Source organism: Rana temporaria, unplaced genomic scaffold, assembly GCF_905171775.1.
Source record: "Rana temporaria unplaced genomic scaffold, aRanTem1.1, whole genome shotgun sequence".
Lineage (NCBI taxonomy): Eukaryota > Metazoa > Chordata > Amphibia > Anura > Ranidae > Rana > Rana temporaria.
Genome location: NW_024404503.1, coordinates 260,458 through 280,917, shown reverse-complemented (window position 1 = coordinate 280,917; position 20,460 = coordinate 260,458). Strand labels below are relative to the sequence as shown.

At 43.4% G+C, this 20,460-nt stretch overlaps 1 protein-coding gene across 3 annotated transcripts in view; it reads left to right on the top strand.

Moving 5' to 3' along the window:
- LOC120922018 overlaps positions 1-20,460 on the top strand; it is an 80,812-nt gene that overhangs the window by 37,544 nt on the left and 22,808 nt on the right. For all 3 annotated transcript variants that reach the window (XM_040334553.1, XM_040334552.1, XM_040334554.1), the window contains 4 exons: positions 2,015-2,112; positions 6,216-6,321; positions 10,899-10,948; positions 11,539-11,617. In XM_040334553.1, the coding sequence (XP_040190487.1) occupies positions 2,015-2,112; positions 6,216-6,321; positions 10,899-10,948; positions 11,539-11,617 (333 nt within the window). The remainder of the gene's footprint in view (positions 1-2,014; positions 2,113-6,215; positions 6,322-10,898; positions 10,949-11,538; positions 11,618-20,460) is intronic.

Below are 20,460 nucleotides of genomic sequence, written 5' to 3'. Positions count from 1 at the left end.
TTAATTAAAATACTATTTAATGAATTTCACCAGGGGTTCTAGTGTCAAGATGTTGATAGTGTTCCCTGCTAACCTACTCCGAGAAAGCTGAAAATGGTCGTGTACCCTCATCTATGAATTTTTGTGGGTTTTCTTTTTCATATCCAAATTTTTATTGTGTTCAAAGAGAGTAACAGTATCATTATCCCCTACGCGCTTGCGCTTCCCTTTAAGAGGTTTCAGACGCGGGGGGGGGGGGGGGCAGAAGCAGCCATTTCGGTCATGTGATAGTTGTGATTTGCTGTCACAGTGGTCACAAGATCAGAAGCTCTCGATCGCAAGTAGCGAACATAATCTTTCTGTTACCTGTCGGTAACTGTGCCAGCACAGCATTTTGGTATGCATATATTTGGCCTTCGACATTAGGGCCCACCTGCTGAGAGGCTGCATATATGCGTATGGCGGTTGTGAAGAGGTTAAATGATAAGGTACAAAAAATCGTTTCCAGGGGGCGGATGTATGTTCAAAGTGTGGCTACCTCTATTTGATGTCTAATCTATTAGTCCCTTGATATTGTGCAGTCTCTGTAAAGCTGAGCTCAGGCTGGTAGAGGGGGAAGAAGCATACAGAGACAATTATGTGCTAACAAGAGCCAATCTGATAAGAAAGGGAATCAGAGTGACAGAGAGATGAGCTTGTTAGTCTGCTGCTTCTCTTTTTACTAAGCAATCACAGGCTGGAGGAAGGACAAGATCTGTAAGTGTGAGGCCCCGTACACACGACCAGTTTCCTCGGCAGAATTCAGCTTCCGACCGAGTTTCTGGCTGAATTCTGCCGAGGAAACTGGTCGTGTGTACACTTTCGGCCCGAGGAAGCCGACGAGGACCTCAGCGAGGAAATAGAGAACATGTTCTCTATTTCCTCGTTGTTATATGGGAGCTCTCGGCCCGCCGAGGTCCTCGGCGGCTTCAGGGCTGAACTGGCCGAGGAACTCGATGTGTTTGGCACGTCGAGTTCCTCGGCCGTGTGTACGGGGCCTGAGGCCTCGTACACACGACCAGTTTCCTCGGCAGAATCCATCAAGAAACTTGGTGGGAGAGCTTTTCTGACGAGGAAACTGGTCGTGTGTACATTGTTCATCTAGGAAACTGTTGAGGAACTCGACAAGCAAAAAAGAGAGCAAGTTCTCTATTTCCTCGACGGGAATCTCAAATTGGCTCGTCGAGTTCCTCGTCGGGCTGGTTTCCGACGAGAAACTCGAGCGTGTGTATGCTAAGAAACCCTCGCTTGCTCAGATTAAAGTATGAGACGGGAGTAAAAGTAGCATTTGTAATGGAGATAACACATTTTTAAAGCTGTAACAGACTGAAAAGTGCAAATCGTCTCTTACCAAACTTTTATTTAACACGCAAACACATGAAATTTGCAAAACCAGCCCCAAGAGTTGTGCCAGTGGAATCGAACTTCCCCTGCCGTTGTATGTGTTGTAGGTCACCGCGTTTGAGAACGAGGAGATTTTGTCTTGACAGTGTGTATGCAAAGCAAGCTTGTCGAGTTCCTCTACAAGCCTAACAAGGAACTCGACGAGGAAAATTATGTGTTTCGCCCGACGAGTTACTCGATCGTGTGTACGAGGCCTTACTGAAATGCAGTAGAAATAAACAGGTCTCTAGCCTTGCCAGACAGGGCTGTACTTTATGGCAGAGCTGTGTAAATCTCAGAATTAAAATTTGCATGCTAATCCTCTGGAAGTTAAAACATCTCCTATATATGCATTTAATCTGTACATTTATCCAATTGCTTGTGTTCAGTTTAAAACTATTTATTAGGACTGGAGGCATACAATTAAGATAAGAAATAAAGGTAGAGGTGTGAAATGCACCAAGACGTTAACTGCACTTAATGCATATGTGTTTTGATTTCTAAAAACCTCAGATTATTGCAATTTTTGGATTGAGTACCTCTTTTTTTTTTTTTTTTTTTATATAGAATCACTTTATGGCACTTTTAAAATTGTTAACTTTAACTTCTACAGAAAAATGACAGATGCTGCAAGCTGCTGAATATAGTAAGGCAGGATCTACAGCTGAGTGACATTGAGGACAGCAAACCAGAGAACACAGAAAATCCCAGGTATATGCTCTCCTCCCCAATCTCCTATGGCAGCTAACATGTTAGCAGGTTAGCAGTGCAGTGTTACCATTTAAAGGGGAATTTCAGTAATGCCACGTACACATGTCCGGAATTTCCGACAACAAATTTTAAATGTGAGCTTGTTGTCGGAAAATCCGACCAGGTGTATGCTCCATCGCACATTTGCTGTCGCAATTTCCGACAACAAATGTTTGAGAGCTGGTTCTCAATTTTTCCGACAACAAAAGTATTTGTCGGAAATTCACATTTGTGTGACCGTGTGTATGCAAGACAAGTTTGAGCGAATAATCCGTCGAAAAAAAATCTACGGTTTTAAATGTCAGAATGTCCGATCATGTGTATGCGGCATTAGTATTTTTTTTATTGTAAATGTATGTGTGAGGGAACCGCTTGGGCACCCCGACTAGGTGCTTCCGTCCGCCAAACAGCGCCTCCTGCCCTCCAAACCGTTCCGAGCAGACCGAAAGCCAATAACTGCCCTTTTTATCTAAAACATTTTACACAGCCAAGATATGAGGTAAACTCCAAAGGAAAGACTGATTATTGAACAGAAATACTGCCTTTGATACACTTGAAAAGTAGGTCAGTCACCACATGAACAATAAAACCAAATGTTTGTCATTCTAAAACAATAGGAAATACCCATTATTATTACACAGAACTTTGTTGTCAATTTAATCTGCCTGGTGTGAAGTCACTAAAGGGGTGCATGCAAGGCATATAACAGAACAGGGCTTGGAAGGGGGGTGAAGAGGAGTCAGTGTGAAGACATTACAATGGTCTAACCTGCAGTGGATGGAGAAGATTGCTGTTTCTAGGGGAGAAATGTCAGGTGCTTAAGCAACTAGCCAGCAGTCGTAGTGACATGGCATGGGTAACGAAGGACCCTGGTAGAGAGGGGCTTTGCAAGCTTGGCACCCTCCCTAGTGACTGGTGCCCCACATACAGGGACCAATATTACAGCACAAGGTATTTCAGGTACCTAGCCTGAGATGTTATGGAAGAGGAGAAGTGAGCAAGAGGCCTCAGGAAAAATCTTAGGAACATGTGAAGAGATGATCTCTTGTGTCAGGGAGGAGTCTCATAATGTCACTGGGAGTGAGGTGACACGTAAGGCTGGTGGAGTGGCGTACAGGCTCCGTGGTATCCAATTGCTGCATCCGTCGGGACACGCTAAAAGAAGTGAAACGTACACAGAGGGTTGACTATGCAGAAGGAACATGCTTGCTTCCTAAGGCAGATTTCACATGATTGCAGCCTCAGTCTGTAAATGCAGGCATTAGCGAGCATGGTACTGTGACTGTACTGAAGTCTGGAGAGTTAAGCAAACATGTGAGTGCTGCCTTAACATAGTTACATAGTCAATCTGGTTGAAAAAAGACATAGGTCCATCCAGTCCAACCAACAGAGGAAAAAAACACACACTCACACAAACAAAAACCTCCATACACACTATCCTATACCTACAGTTCATCCAGAGGAAGGCAAAACATTACAGCTGCAATTTTAAATGACATTTTTTCTTTAGAAATGTAATTTTGCTGTGGTACTGGTAAACATGGCAAAGTTGCGCTACTTTACAAGCAGACTAAGGTGACCCCCAGGCACGATATTTAAAGGAATATTTCATTTTTATTGTTTCACTTTAAGCATTATTAGGCCCCTTTCACACGGGCGGATAGAATTCAGCTTTTAGCTGCGGATAGATCAAGTTATCTACCACAGCTTAACTCAGACAATGCTATGGCCCCGTTCACACACTGCATTTATAAACGGTTTCGTTACATTGGGTTTCGTGCGGGTCGAGATTTTTTTTTTTACTTTATTCAGAACTGATTTATGGCAGCTATCTGCACATACTATTTCTTCTGTGGATAGCAGCAGCAACAAGGAAAGAAAAATCAACAGGAAGCACATCAGAACTGGCAAGAATGTTCCAATCGCAATGTACAACTGCAAGTGATCGCTGTGCCTGGAGTCTTGGAATTTCAAAATAATAAAACATGCTTTTAACAGTGGCAGAACAGCCACCCGTGTGAAAGAGGCCTTAAAATCACTGCTCCTGAAAAAAGGGCAGTTTTAAAAACTATTTTTTTGCATTGATACATGTCCCCTGGGGCAATACCCGAGTCCCCATACACTTTTTTATGGCAAAAACTTACATATGAGCCTTTAGAATTAAAACTTCTGATTTTCCACATTTGTGTCCCATAGACTTTAACGGTGTTCGCACAATTCTTTTGTCTGTTTGCATGTTCTAGTGCGAACCGAACCCGGGGGGGGGGGGGGGGGGGGTTGTTCGGCTCATCCCTATTGGCTACTATGCACTGCGGAACCAGATTCTGTGTGCATCTGTTTTAGTAAATCACCCCCTAAATCTTTTTTCCTCCAGATGTAAAGACGCCCCTTGTCCTCTGTGATGACCTTAAAGTGAATGACTCAAGACCAAGTTCACTATATGGAACACTTATGCATCTATATATGTTGATCATATCCCCCCTGCAATATCCTCTTCTCAAGAGAGAATTATTCAGTTCAGCTAATCTTTCCTCATAGTTGTGCTCCTCCATGCCTCTTTATCAAAAATGTCACATCTACCTAAATGCAGGTGGTCAGACACTATAGCTGACTTCTGTGTGCTTAACCTATAGCAGCCCCCTTTCCCTTAAGACAAGCAGGCCTACCAGTACTTGGTTGCCCCCAGGACTTCTACACAATGCTATAGTGTTTGGCCACCACCCCAAGGCAGATGAGAACTGAGGAAAGCAAACAGGTACTTGCAGTTTAGTAGACAGTTAGTGTGGTTCAAGGACAGTTCAGGTAAAAGCTGGCTGAGTTTAGGGGATAATCCAGTAACCGTTCCAGGTAAAAGGCAGGCTGAGTTCACGGGATAGTCCAGTCCAACCTGGGTCATACACAGAGGTCCAACAGCAAGCAAGGCAGACTAACAGGAGGCTTAAACTAGAACAATGCAGGTCAGTATGTCTCTATCTCTATAAGTCAGGGATTGGGTTCGCTTATATCAGGTGACCGACCAGATCAATCAGCTAACAGGTGAACACAGACAGGGGAAATACAACAGCCAACACCCGGGTGCTGGAATGAGGAACAGGAGCACTAAGTGATCATGACACTCTTATCAGTTTGATTTTTGTTTCAGTTTTTGCATGATTTTACATGTTGGCAGCCTCCACCTGTAGATACAGGCATTAGTATAAGCGCTACTTTTGGGTTCCTACATTAGGCACGATACGCCCCCTGCATGCACCTGAAGTCCTGTAAGAAAAGAGACCATGGTGTGTAGAGAGAGAATTGTACGAAACGTGATCAACTCATGATCAGTGATGTAAGAGCTCAAGGATAAATATGCTCTTTTGTGCTGTCAGAAGCATCAACCTTGAATGGGGGCGATAGGGAATGGGCAGTAATTCTAGGTCTCTATAGCAGAACACCCAGACCACACAGTAACCCCTGGCACTCACTTCCCTCTAGCAGCAGGCACACCTGAGAACCTTATTCACAATGTGTTAGGAGCTGTCTGCCACCAGCTTCCACCTGACACTCTTCAGTGAGGGAGACAAAGATCCTTCTCCAGAAAAGGACTCTAGAACAATGCTTTCCTGGACTACAACGCTTGTCTCACACTAGCTGTCTCCCAGAGGCAGCAGCCCCAGGAGAAGAAGAACCCTCCTAGCAGAGGAATAGCCCCCTGTCCAGGCCTCTCCAAACATTTATTACCTCCCTCAGCCATCTTCTGGGTGCCCTCTTCCCAAGGATTGGCTGGGGTCTGATAAATATTAATAATATTCTTTTATCTGGAAGCTTCCTCCAGAAGCAGACAGAAGCAATGAACCCCTTAACTTAAGAAAACCCTAGCTAGACCAAAAAAGAACAGGTAATTTTATCACTTAGTACAGTAAAGCCAAATAACAAGATTATAGCCTGACATTTGAATGTTATTTACTACTACTAAGCATACTATAACCTGGTTAAACAAGAACCTTTACAAATATTTTGTACATGTGCACTATATGACATGATAATAATTTCTGTGTCCTTTTTGCTTTAATATATGGCTGCAGCTCAAAGAAGACAAGTAAGAAAAAGAGTGAAAATTACCAGCAGAAGGCGAAGATAAAAGAAGACTCTAATTATGATGATGCAGAGTGGTATAAAGCCATAAAGAGGGTAATACATTACCATTAGAGCACTCTCTCTATTTGTAATCCTTATGCTGCTAGCATTAGTAAATAGATAGAAAAATATATCATATTTACAGTATAACATTGGATTGCAAGCATAATTTGTTCCGGAAGCATGCTTGTAATCCAAAGCACTTGCATATCAAAGCAATGTTTCCCATAAGAAATAATGGAAACTCAAATGATTTGTTCCACAACCATGTATTCATCCTTCAGTTTATAGTCCATATAAAAAGATTATAGCAATGTGATAGGTTGTGTAACCATAAAATGTCCATCCACAAATGGAAGTCTCCACAAAGGGATACAGTAAGAAGCAAAACCCAGCAGGAGCTACAGAGTATAAAAGAGAAGAGAGGCGACTCTAAATGTAGCATGCTATATGGTTACATTTAATGATGGTAAAACATTTAGCAACTCACATGGTTAATGATTAAAGGAGGCACATCTAAGTATGCAGGCATCCGGGGTAAAGATGTCCACATAAACCTTCCTCTGCACTGCTGACTCTCACCGCTATCAGTCTGCAATCATGACTGGGAAAACTACCCTGCAGTAGAGTGATCTGAAAGCGAGGCTGGAACCGCTCATGGAAGGGATGAGGTCAATGGCGGTGAAGAGGATGGTCTATGTGGACATCTTTACCCCGGATGCCTGCATACTTAGATGTGCCTGTTTTAATCATCAACCATGTGAGTTTCTAAATGTTTTACCATCATTAAATGTAACCATATAGCATGCTACATTTAGAGTCGAAATTTATTTTAAAAATGTGCTTGTCTTGCGAATGCTCTCAAACCAAGTTACTCTTAAACCAAGGTTTTACTGTACTTGTTTTAAACTTTTTCCTACATTTTCTCAATTACTTATTGGTTTCTCTGCCTAGGAAAAATTATGTCATACATACAAAGAGACAGAGGAGGAGTTTTCACTCCCCTGCTTGCATGTCTGAGCTAAGGTTAGATGGATCCCGGGAAGTAAATACCACATAAAACATCTGCCTTTACTCAAGATGTCAAGTCAGCTAGAAATGCTAGGTGGTGTCTTTCAAAGTTATTTACTAGCACAATAAAGCATGGAGACATTGATAGATGGGTTACCTAGTTTGCTCTGAATAATATAAATGAATTAAATAAATAGTGTTTTGGGGTTTTGGTGCTGAGATGTAGTGTAGTTCAGCTTTAAAGAAACGACAGAATATCCAAAAATATTTCCATAGTTTCTGCAGGTCTATAAAAAGAACTCATTCAAAATCTTGTCTCTGAGAAGCCTGCTATCCTCCAAATTAGGTGATCGTCTTGAAGTTTATTTTCTTTTTTTACTTTTGGATGGATTATAAGTAGTTAGAACACTTGTCAGGTATTTATTTTATTGATGTCCGTGTCCCCTCTAGGTAGACTCATCCTCTCAGTTTCTTACTATTGTCATTGGGACTGAAAGTGAAGGAAAATCACACATTTTTAGCTATCACCAGAGAATAGAAATCAAGGGGAAATCTTCTAATAGGCCAATCTGTATCATGACAACTGTCTAAAGTCTGCAAGGGTAGTTTTTGTAATACCTGGAGTTGGACTTAAAATAGTCAGAGACATCTTAGCAACGGGGAACATTTGGTCAGAAGTAAGTAATATATAGCATAGCTTGCAGAGTATGGTTGTTAGGCATACAGCTGACAGAGCATGGGGGTCGGTGTATGTAATGTACCCTCCACAATGTACAGAGCTCAGTGATCATCAATGATAATTGACAAACAGCAAAGAGTACAGTGTTTAGGCATATATAATATTTGGCCATTCATGTGGAGTGCAGAGTTGAAGAGTACTCTCCCAGTCCCATCATCCATAACAAAGCAAAAAATCCCCCCTTCCCAGGTAAATCTCCTCCCTCCGCATAAAAAAATTGCCTCTTTTCATGCAACGCCCCTCAAGCACAAATTCCCCCTTCCTTTGCCCCCCATTTCTCTCTCTCTTTTCCTCCTCTTTCTCCTCCAGCATGGCAGCATGGTACTGTGATTGTGCTGTCTCCCTACAATCTTCTTTGCCGCTTGGGCATAGGTGTGAGACACCGTATTGCATTAGGTTGTCCACCCCAAGGAGCAAAGACAGAGCAACAGAGGTAGTGGTTAGGAGTGTACACATACCATGGCTGTGATGCTATGCTTGCACATGTGAACAAATCATTTTTTTTTTCTTTCTTTCTTTCATTCGCCCCCCCCCCCCCTCTCTCTTTCTCTCCCCCCTCTCTCTCTTTCTTTTTTTCTCTCTCTTTTTCTTTCTCTTTCTTTCCTGTATGTGGGCTTTGGTGAGGGGTCTAAACAGACCTTGGATGTCTCACATTTAAGACTAATGCCGCATACACATGGTCGTTTTTTGTCTTGGAAAAAAACGTTTTTTATCATGAAAAAAAACAACGTTTTTCAAACTTCATTTTTAAAAACGACATTGCCCACACACCATCGTTTTCTGAACATGCTCTTGCAAAGCGGGGTTACGTACAACACGTACGACGGCACTCTGTTCCATTCAAGCTCGTGTCATAACTTGCTTCTGAGCATGCGCAGGTTTGAAAACATCGTTTTAGCCCACACACGATAATTTTTTATGACACAAAAAATGACATTTTGAAAAACGAAGCATGTTCGAATTTTTTTGGTCGTTTTTTAGAAGACAAAAAAAGATGTGAAGCCCACACACAATCATTTTAAATGACGTTTTTAAAAACGTTGTTTTACTTCATCACAAAAAACGACCGTGTACGCGGCATAAGAAAGGGTCTGAGGACATAGGTTCATCAATCCCTTTCTCTGCAGCCTCAGCTGCACAGATGAATTAATAGGAAGTGCCCACAGGCTTCCAGTTTATTATGCTTCAGCAATGAATGGACACATGAGCGATCGGTACTGATTGTTCACTCAAAAAAGTAAGGGGCTTGTAATTGACATAATTACTAGCCCCCTCCCCCGCCCTTACATTCCCCTGTGTACCCACAGCAGCTGCCGGCAGGAGAGGAGGGAAGCTAGCATCGCTGCGTGGGAAAGGGGCACACGGGGGGGTTAGGAGAGCAGTGCGCTGGGGGCATAGATGCTAGAACTGATCCTCCTGCACCACAGCCAGAGAGAGGTAGAGGAGGAGAAGCCAGTAGCACTGCAGGGGGAGGAACAAGAGGATTGTTGTCTGTAATAAGGCGGTACAGCCAGTCATCCAGCGCAGCAGGTGCCCGAGACCCTCTTTTTAAATAATAAGGCCTGGACCCAGTACAGGAGGGCCCGTCTGTACTGCCTTATCAGCACTCCAGGAGCACAGGGTTATTAGGGTGTGCCTAGGCACAAATGGTTCACCTTGTGCGCACGCCTATGCACTAGGGTCCTTGCATCTGAAAAGAAGCAGAGTAGCAGACCATAGTGTAGTAAAGCATAAACTAAATAAGGGCGTTTATCTTGCCAATATTATAACTTTCTGCATGCCAAATTCTAAACACTGAAGTTATTCCTCAAAATATTCAAAAAGCAAATTATATATATATATATATATATAATATTTTTTTTTCTACAAGGCCATTGGATGGCAGTTTTAGTTTAATTACACGAATTTCTTGTGTTAACATATTCAGCTGTGCGCTCAAGTATTTCCAATAAGAGACTATTGGTTGTAAAATGATTGTTGAACATGCATAGACATCATAATTAATCCATGTACAAATATGTAATATATTGCAGTTTTCAGGACCTTAGATGTGGTGGGTACATTTGTTTTCTTTTTCAGGCTTAGAATGTTTTCACCAAATATAGAAAATATCTGTTTGTCCTGTCAGTCCTTGTCACTTCCAATGGATGGAACTGAAATTACAAACAATCCTAAACTACTAATCCCACCACCCTTTCAAAGGAGATGAAGAATTCCAATCAGGAGCACAACTAAGACTGCTTCTATAGAAACAGTGGAGGAATGAGCATAGCCACCTAGGGACAGCAAGTCTGTTACAGTATTTGCAGGAGCTCTAGGTGACTATAAAGAAAATAAAAAAATATAAAGCCTGCAAAGAAAAAAAAATGAATGCAACCACAATACAGTGGTAACCGGCAATATATACAATTTTTGTTTTTTGGGTGTGAATATTCTTTAAGCTCATTGTCTGCAAATTCTATTAAAAATTGAAAGGCATTTAATATGTTCACAGAAGAAAAGAGTGAAGTTTAACTGCAATTATCCAATCATGCAAGAAACGTATTATGCGTTATTTATTTCATCTGGATATGATTGGATTCATTGGAAATGAATGTTCACAATGTTTTTTGTGTATATATTTACGATTCTTTTAGTAAATCAGCCTCAGTGTATCAGTAGTGAAAGCATGATGTGACCAAATTTTTCCCAACAACCTGTGGTATATACTTTATTGTGAACTCCAGATCTTCAGCACCCATCTCTCCCCTTTATTGTTAGGATATCTGATTTATTTATTTTTTTGTTTACTGTTTGTAGCAGACCTATATCTTGGCAACATTTTTATAGAAAAAGGAACAGGTAGCAAATTTCTGATTAGTTTTATTATCATGTTTTGTAGGTTGAAGAATTCCTGGATTTTCCAGCAGTGATTTCAGCCATGAACTTTAGGTAACCCAAATTTATGAAAAACTCATAACATTGCATTGATTTACCGATTTTTTCATCTATATTATTAGACAGGATGTCAGATGTATGTAGCACAATGTATCTCCTGTACTTTCTATTAGTTATCTTGTGTTTTCATTAATTACTAAAACTTTTTTTATATTTTGTTATTATTTCCTTTAGTGAATCAAGTTACAATTTAGATGCTCATACATGTTACACTTTGGTTACACAACCTTGTACAATCTTTTTTAGATTTACCACTATGTAGTTTGAAGACCTACCTAAATATTTATTTCAGACCATTTGTTTAGATATGCCCTTGTACTACACAGTCATTAAATGTAAAGGAAATTGTATAATTAGGCATATGTGGCCAGTCTAACTATAATTTGAATTTTATGGCAATAGAGACAAATATGACATATGTCCTACAAGATGAATATGAACAAAACCAATCTATTTCTGAATGATCCTTCTTGAAAAATGGCTGAACTGCCATATACTGTAGTAACTCCGTAGGGAATTATGTAATAAATGTTTGGATAATATTACCACAAATAAGTAATTTTTTAATGTTGCTTTCATTGCAGGAATAAGACAGAATCTCAAATGTTTTCTCAAATCTCACCTACATCTAACAATCGACAAATGGCATGTAAAGAGGCAAATGTGAGTACAGCTTTTTCACGTTAAATATGGCCATACTCCACAACCTAGTGAGACACAGCTCAAGATACCTAAGGATACTTCTAGGAGGTTATAGGGAGCATTTCTGACTTAGAAATATCTCACAAATACACATGTCAGCTTATTAGAAAAACTCTGTTACAAAATCCCTAACACTACCAACTGTCAACCCTAATTCTACCTTAATCATTAACTCTTACCTTAACCCCAACCACTGGCCATCAATCCAGTGCCCATATTTTATTCTTCAACCCTTAACCGAACCTCTATACCACAAGCTACATGAACTGTAAACCCAAATTTCACTCTGATCCTTATCCACCAGTTACCTATAAACCTCAACCTAACATTATACACAAAATTCCCGCTTTAATCCTATAGTAATCCATAACCCCCAGTCTAACCCCTAAACTTCAACCAAACCTACTGTACTGTACTATATGTGAGGCTACCATTTATATTTACAAATATAATATATTTTTTGTATTTCAATATTTTTAATTGAAAAAGAAACAAATGTCAGAATGAACAGACACATTAATGAAACAAAGTCAATTTCTCAAGTTGTCAACATAGAAATACAGAGATACAGAAGGTATGACCATAGTACATACCCGTCATCTATTATCATAGCAGAATGCAAGACGTGTTATATGTAATCAAGTATCAATGGGACTGAATAATATTTTCCCCTCTACGATCCGGAATACCACCATGTATGGCAAATGGCAGAGATTCGGAGTCACACGGAATTCTGGTGGTGATCCCTGAGATTAGCTCAGGGCTCACTACTGTGTGAAGCCCCATAAGCAATCACCTGTATTGTACATATAAGTACCAGAAAAAAGAAGGAAGTAATAAAGAAAAGAGGAGGGAGGAGAGAGAGAGAAGAGAAGAGAGAGAAAAAAAAGAAAAAAGAAAAAAATTGGAGATAAAGAGGGAGAGGGTCATCCTGGAGCTCCCTACCGAGTCGAGATATAACCCATCCTTGTTAAATTTTTTAGTGTTATTACAAAGTATATGGGTGAGTTTATCATTAACCATGGTCCAGCTGAGTTTACTTATAACCTGGTTATAATATATTTTTTAATGGCTAGCTGTAAGTGTGCAGAGAAATGTTTGCATTGTACTGTATTTGTTCTGTGCAAAGCACTTCCATGTATCCATTACTTTAATAAGCTAGTTATAAATAGATTAGTGCGGTAGACATTTTTGGTTAGCTTGGTGGATTAGGCGTGGGGACACACTGTAGCTCATCAGCTGCCATTGTGCCATGCTTCTAGTGTGTCCCTGCATTGTGCTTCTGGCACAGAGAAATGGGCTACCTCCAAACAGACCTGTTTTTAGTTTATCCATTGCTATATATGCTCTAAGATGGAGTCTCTTATTAATTAGAGTTAGGGAATACACTGCACAGTGTGGTGTGTGGCTTCCACATACACTGAGCGAAATTATAAAGGCAACACTTTTGTGTTTGCCCCTATTTATCATGAACTGAACTCAAGAATCTATGACTATTTCTATGTACACAAAAGACCTATTTCTCTCAAATATTGTTCACAAATCTGTCTAAATCTGTGTTAGTGAGCACTTCTCCTTTGCTGAGATAATCCATCCACCTCACAGGTGTGACATACAGTAGGTGCCGCCGATTTTGTATATCCAGTGCGATGGATATCGCCGCTGTGAGGCTGTGCTTCTCGCGCTCGCCGCCCCCATGAGATAAAGTGCATCCATAGGATTGTATTGCGGGCAGCGAGCGGGAGGAGCGACAGAGCTCAGTGCTGGCTCCCGTGCCGGGAGTGGCGGGGCAGCCAATGTCACGCTGCCTGACCGAGATTATGTACAATATCGCGGTCAGTTACTGTATCAAGATGCTGATTAGACAGCATGATTATTGCCTTAGGCTGGCCACAAAAAAAGGCCAAAATGTGCAGTTTTATCACACAGCACAATGCCACAGGAAGCGTGCAATCAGCATTTTGATTGCAGGAATGTCCACCAGAGCTGTTGCCCTTGAACTGAAAGGTTAATTTCCCTACCATAAGCTGTCTCCAAAGGTGTTTTAGAGAATTTGGTAGTACATCCAACCTGACTCACCACTGCAGACCATGTGTAACCACACCAGCCCAGGACCTCCACATCCAGCATCTTTACCTCCAAGATCATCTGAGACCAGCCACCCGGACAGCTGTTACAACAATCGGTTTTCATAACCAAAGAATTTCTGCACAAACTGTCAGAAACCGTCTCAGAGAAGCTCATCTGCATGCTCATCGTCCTCATCGGGGTCTCGACCTGACTGCTGTTCATTGTTGTAACCAACTTGAGTGGGCAAATGCTCACATTCAATGGCATCTGGCACTTTGGAGAGGTGTTCTCTTTACGGATGAATCCCGGTTTTCACTGTACAGGGCAGATGGCGGACACAGCGTGTATGATGTCATGTGGGTTGCTGATGTCATTGTTGTGGATCGAGTGGCCCGTGGTGGCGGTGGGCTTATGGTATGGGCAGGTGTATGCTATGGACAATGAACACAGGTGCATTTTATTGATGGCATTTTGAATGCACAGAGATATTGTGACGAGATCCTAAGGTCCATCGTTGTGCCATTCATCCACGACCATCACCTCATGTTGCAGCATGATAATGCACGGCCCCATGTTGCAAGGATCTTTACACAATTCCTGGAAGCTGAAAACATCCCAGTTCTTCCATGGCCAGCATACTCACCGGACAGATCATCCATTGAGCATGTTTGGGATGCTCTGGATTGGCGTATACGACAGTGTGTTCCAGTTCCTGACAATATCCAGCAACTTCCCACAGCCATAGAAGAGGAATGGACCAACATACCACAGACTAACCCAATACCGTAAAACTGCACATTTTAGAGTGGCCTTTTATTGTGGCCAGCCTAAAGCACACCTGTGCAATAATCATGCTGTCTAATCAGCATCTTGATATACCACACCTGTGAGGTGAATGGAGTATCTTGACAAAGGAGAAGTGCTCACTAAGACCCCTTTCACACTGAGGAGTTTTTCAGGCAGTACAGCGCTAAAAATAGCGCTGCTATACCGCCTGAAAATCTCCTGCCCAGCTACCTCAATGTGAAATCCGGAGGGCGATGCACTGGCGGAAGACAAAAAAATCTCCTGTCAGCAGCATCTTTGGAGTGATGAGAGGAGCGGCGTGTATACCGCTCGTTCCCATTTAAAACAATTTGAACCGCGACAGTACCGCCCGCAATGCGCCTCTGCAGAGGCGCATTGCGGGCGGTATTAACCCTTTATCGCCCGCTAGCGGGGGTTAATACCACACCACTAGCGGCCGAATCCCGCGGAAAATCCGACGGTATAGCGCCGCTATTTTTAGCGGCGATATACCGCCACCGCGGCTCCCCCCCCCCAGTCTGAAAGGGGCCTTACACAGATTTAGAACAATATTTGAGAGAAATAGGCCTTTTGTGTACATAGAAATATTCATAGATCTTTGTGTTCAACTCATGATATATAGGGGCAAACACAAAAGTGTTGAGTTTAGAATTTTGCTAAGTGTATATATACTATATGACCAAAATAGTGAATACATACTATACGGCTATATAGTAAAAATTATCTTACAACACAGCAAAATAAAATTAAATAAGTCTGCACTTAAAACATCAGGAAAAAAAAACACCCCTTGCGAAAACCTATACAGAAAACTCAATAGTTTTCAGTCTCTGCGAGTTATACCTATAGTCTACGTCTATCACTCAAATATTTAGAAGAAATTGAATTTGAGACACATGCAGTAACCAGCTTCCCCTCTCCGGAAGTAATTGTCAGCAATTTGTGATGAGCAGACGTCAGCCAGAATTCCTGCATGTTTAATCAGATCATTTGTCTCACTTATTGACTTACATAACTATAGCACCTGTCTGCATTTACTCTGGGGCCCATATGGTAATGCGCGATTCATTCAGTCATGGGCGATGGTGGCGTCAACAGAACAATGACTCATTTTGACTTTTTTTGCAATGAAGTCTATTTAAAATGCACCTGACATTTGCATTAAACATGCCACAAAGGAGAGCAGAAAAGAGAGAAAATGTTCTTATTCATTAGTTTATTAAATGGAATGGGTGATAATGTTAAGCTCCATGTTACATACATCCTTCTCAACCCCATCTTGGAAAATCTATTTTATGTCTGCTGCTATATGGAGTAAGGGTTGGAAAACTTAATATCACCTAGGCAGGGGAGGGCTGGCAGCCTTAGGCCTCGTACACATGACCGTTTTCCTCAACAGAATCCATCAAGAAACTTGGTGGCAGAGCTTTTTTGCAGAGGAAAACGGTCGTGTGTATGTTTTTCGTCGAGAAAACTGTTGTGGAACTCGACGAGAAAAAAAAAGAACACGTTCTCTTTTTCCTCGTCGGGAGTCTCAATTTCCTCGTCCTGTTTCTCGTCGGGCTGGTTTACAACGAGAAACGCGTTTGTGTGTTTGTGCTTAGAGACCCGTGCATGCTCAGAATAAAGTATGAAATGGGAGCGTGCCTTTATAGTGCCGTCGTACGTGTTGTACGTCACTGCGTTTGAGAACAACGAGATTTTGTCTTGACAGTGTGTACGCAAAGAAAGCTTGTCCAGATTCTCGACAAGCCTAACAAGGAACTCGTCGAGGAAAACGATGTTTCATTTACGCCGAGTTCCTCGGTCGTGTGTATGAGGCCTTAGGCCTGGGGAGCAAGTCCAGTCAAGTGGCCCTTTGAACCACCGAATAAGCTCACCATCACCAGTGCCCATCTGCGCGACATCACCAGTACCCATCAGCGCAACCTCACCAGTGCCCATCAGCGCAACCTCACCAGTGCCCATCAGTGCAACCTCACCTGTGCCAATCAGCTCAGCCTTACCAGTGCTCAGCAATGCAGTCTGTTCAGTGCATGGAGATTAGAGAGGAGAGCAGCCGGATTACACAGAGCAGAGATCTCTGGCCGCTCCTATGATGGACTTCATCAGTGTGCTCTCAATCATAGGAGCCAGTCCAGGAGGCGGGACTTCGTATGACAGTGGCCGCCAGGTAATCGGGAGATTGACGCTCTGTGAAATCTGGTGACGCTCCCCCTCTGAGGCAGCCCAATGGGCACAGACCCTGGGTGTCCTCACACTGCCCCATCTCGGGGTGCACCCGCCCCCAATTGGGACAAAACGGGAACAGACTTGGTCCAGGGACAGTGTCCTCAGTCCAAAAAAAGAGGGGACGTCTGGTCACCCTAGGCTAGTGGCTAGCAGGGCCCACAGATCTGTGGCCAGCTCCCAGCAGGACCCACAGGTCTGTGGCAAGCTCCCAGCAGGACCCATACACTGTGGGTCCTGCTGGGAGCTGCCTGAGCACCTGGGGGTCCTGCTGGCCGCTGGCCATGGCCAGCTCCCAGCAGGACCCACAGTGTTGAGGGCTACTTTTAGGTTGCTGAGTGGGCACAGGCCTGGGGCAGGGTAAATAGGTTGTATGGGGGGTGGGATGTGGGGTTTAGCTGGAGGTGTCAGGGTCTCTCACCTCCAGTGCCAGCTCAGCAGGTCCTTGCATGGCCTTGGATCCTGGGGGTGTAAAGTGATGCTCCTGTCCTGGGGACAAATAAACTTGCAGCCCAAGCCAGTCACAAGGGTCCCAACTCCCTGGCGCGCCTTGCTGCTCAGGGGTGGACTGACAACACCCAGGGCCCCAGACCAAATAAAGCAAGGGTCCCCTGTCAGGCCCTGCCCATGACCCATCCCTGGCCCTGCCATGACCCTACCATGACCCACCCCTGGCCCCTTCATTTTGCACAAAGTACAACTTTTTTTTTTAAAACACTTTTTAGCAACAGAGTGTAATGTGACCCAGCACCCTGGCCCTGCTGTGGTTGGCTGGCATCTGTGGGTGGCTGCCTGGCACCCTGCTGTTAGTGGCTGGCCTGTCTCCCTGCTGTGGGTCAGTGGGTGGGTGGCTGGCTGGCACAGTGCACCCTGCTGCAGGTCAGTGGTTGGGTGAATGGCTGGGATGGTGCACCCTGCTGTGGCTGACAGAGAAGGGAGCTGACAGAGGAGGCGTGGACTGACAGAGGAGGGGTGGGCTGAGAGGGGGGGTGCCGAATGCGGCCGAGCCCCTGGCCGACTTCCTCAGAGGTAAAAGATCGGCAGCGGGCGACTGTCGGCCGCTTTGCATATAAGTCCGGATGGCCTGGGGGGAAATTGCCATCCTGCTCCCTGGCCCAGCCCACCCCTGGAGAGAGACCCCCCCTCCAGGACCCATTGGAGACTTCAAAGGAGTCTAATGGGACCTGGAGGGGGGTCTCTCTAATAGAGGCCCATCCAATCAGTGTCCATTATAGAATCTGTTATGCCGTGTACACACGATCATTTTTCGGGTTGTAAAAAATGATGTTTTTTGAAAAATGTAATTTAAAACGATTGTGTGTGGGCTTCAGAGCATTTTTCGAGTTCTGAAAAACTGGCAATTTTGTTTTCGTAAATGCTTTATTTTTTCACAACGTTTTAAACGTTGTCGTTTTTCGGGTAGTAAAAAACGATCGTGTGTGTGTGCTTTAACGACGTGAAAAACCCGCGCATGCTCAGAAGCAAGTTATGAGATGGGAGCACTCGTTCTGGTAAAACTACCGTTCGTAATGGAGTAAGCACATTCATAACGCTGTAACAGACAGAAAAACGTCAATCGTCTTTTACTAACACGAAATCAGCTAAAGCAGCCCAAAGGGTGGCGTCATCCGAATGGAACTTCCCCTTTATAGTGCCGTTGTACGTGTCGTACGTCACCGTTTTTTTTTTTAACGATCGTGTGTAGGCAAGGCCGTTTTAATGATGAAGTTGAAAAAAACTTCGTTTTTTTCTAGAGCCTGAAAAACATCTTTTTACAACCCGAAAAATGATCGTGTAGAGTTCCTTCCAGGTCCCATTAGAGACAAAAAAGGTGTATATTGGGACCTAAAGGGGGCCTCTTTCTAACAGAGTGTACAGTAAACACACTTCATTCACTCTGGTCCTTATGGGACCCCTCTTTGTGCCCTGCCCCAACCTCTCACAAAGTAGAAATAAAATTGACACTGTGTAGCGCTCCTCTTACCTTAAAGGGTCACTAAAGGATTTTTTTTTTTAGCCAAATAGCTTCCTTTACTTTACTGCAGTCCTGGTTTCATGTCCTCATTGTTCGTTTTTGCTCTGATGTTGCTGTAATTCTTCTCTGTTCTGGATACTTCCTGGTTGTCTGTTTCCTGATGACCACAGTACTGGGAGATTCTAGTTTCATTTTCCAAACCGTCACTGCTCTCTGGCTCTGTACATGCACAGAGGCAGGATAACATGCAAAAATGAAACTAGAGGTACATTATATGATTGATTTTTATCTATTTTTAATCAATTTTAAAAGGAACCAGTTAACTATTATGTCTCTATACCCTGTAAACAGTAATTTCAGCAAAAAAAAAAAAAAAAAATTCCTTTACAACTCCTTTAACTATGGGTGTTGAAGCTGTGGCTGGCTCCTGCATCCTCTGTGGCTGGCTGGCTCCCGCATCCTCTGTGGCTGGCTGGCTCCTGCATCCTCTGTGGGTGGCTGGCACCATGGCCCTGCTGTGGGTGGGTCACCATGGTTGGCTGGCTTCTGTGGTTGGCTGCCTGGCACCCTGCTGTTGGTGGCTGGCCTGGCTCTTTTGTGGGTCAGTGGGTGGCTCATGGCTGGCTGGCACGGTGCAGCTTGCTGTGGGGGGCTGGCCTGGCTCTCTGCTGTGGGTCAGTGGGTGGGTGGGTGGCTGGCACATTGCACCCTGTTGTGGCTGACAGAGAGGGGATGGGCTTACAGAGGGGGGTGGGCTGAGGGGGTGGGGGGCGATTTGCATATAAGTTGGGATGGCCTAGGGGGAAATTGCCATCCTGCCCCCTGGCCCAGCCCACCCCTGCACCTAGGCCTCATACACATGGAAACTGTTTCATCATAGCTCCTAAATACTAGCTTGAGGATATCAAAAGTCAGCAGGCATTTTTATAGCATTTAAAGTGGATCTGGCAACAGATATATGTTTTCATGTTAAGTACATGCATACTAGGTAATGTGTCAGTGTAACACTTCCAGGTATTTATTACTTCTCATAGAGATCACATTACTCGTTTGGCAATGCTTTCATCTGCTTTTCTTTCCAGAAGGACAGCACCATCTTTGTTTAGGCATGCATTCTAGTTAAAGGCCTATAATCTTTTTTATGTTTTAGGGCTCATGATAGATTTGCATGCATATGGGCACACAGCAAGTTTCAGTAAAAGTCTGATCATTGGAGGAGAGCAGGCTGAGTTCCCAGCATAGCTAGAGAATTGACCACAATGTGCTCTCATGCTTAGTGTGGTCAGTTGTTAATAGGAAAGCAAAGGGACTGGAAGGAAGCAATACAGAGAGAAGAGGATACTTTCTCATACATGTATGTAGCACTACCCCCGAAGTAGCTGCTGGTTTGTTTTGGGTGGCATGTTACCTCATGGCTCCTCCGCCGTCTAGGGGTGTATGGTGAATGTAGCAGTAATGGAATGTCCACGACAGGTGTCTTTTTCTGTGCTCTTTATTACCCAGCCGGGTAAAAACAATAAAACTTGTGGTGAAGAGTAGAGGTGAAGCAGAAGGAGAAATAGCAGATTCAGGCGTAACAGTAGGGAAACAGTCCTGCTTCCAACAACACTTAGTCTTCTTCGCCACTCCAGCCGGAGTGGGTATAGCGTACCTGGACAGGCCTCTCTCACTGACCTGGCAGCCAGAGTATCACTCGGAACTTAGAGGAAAAGTCTCTGCCACA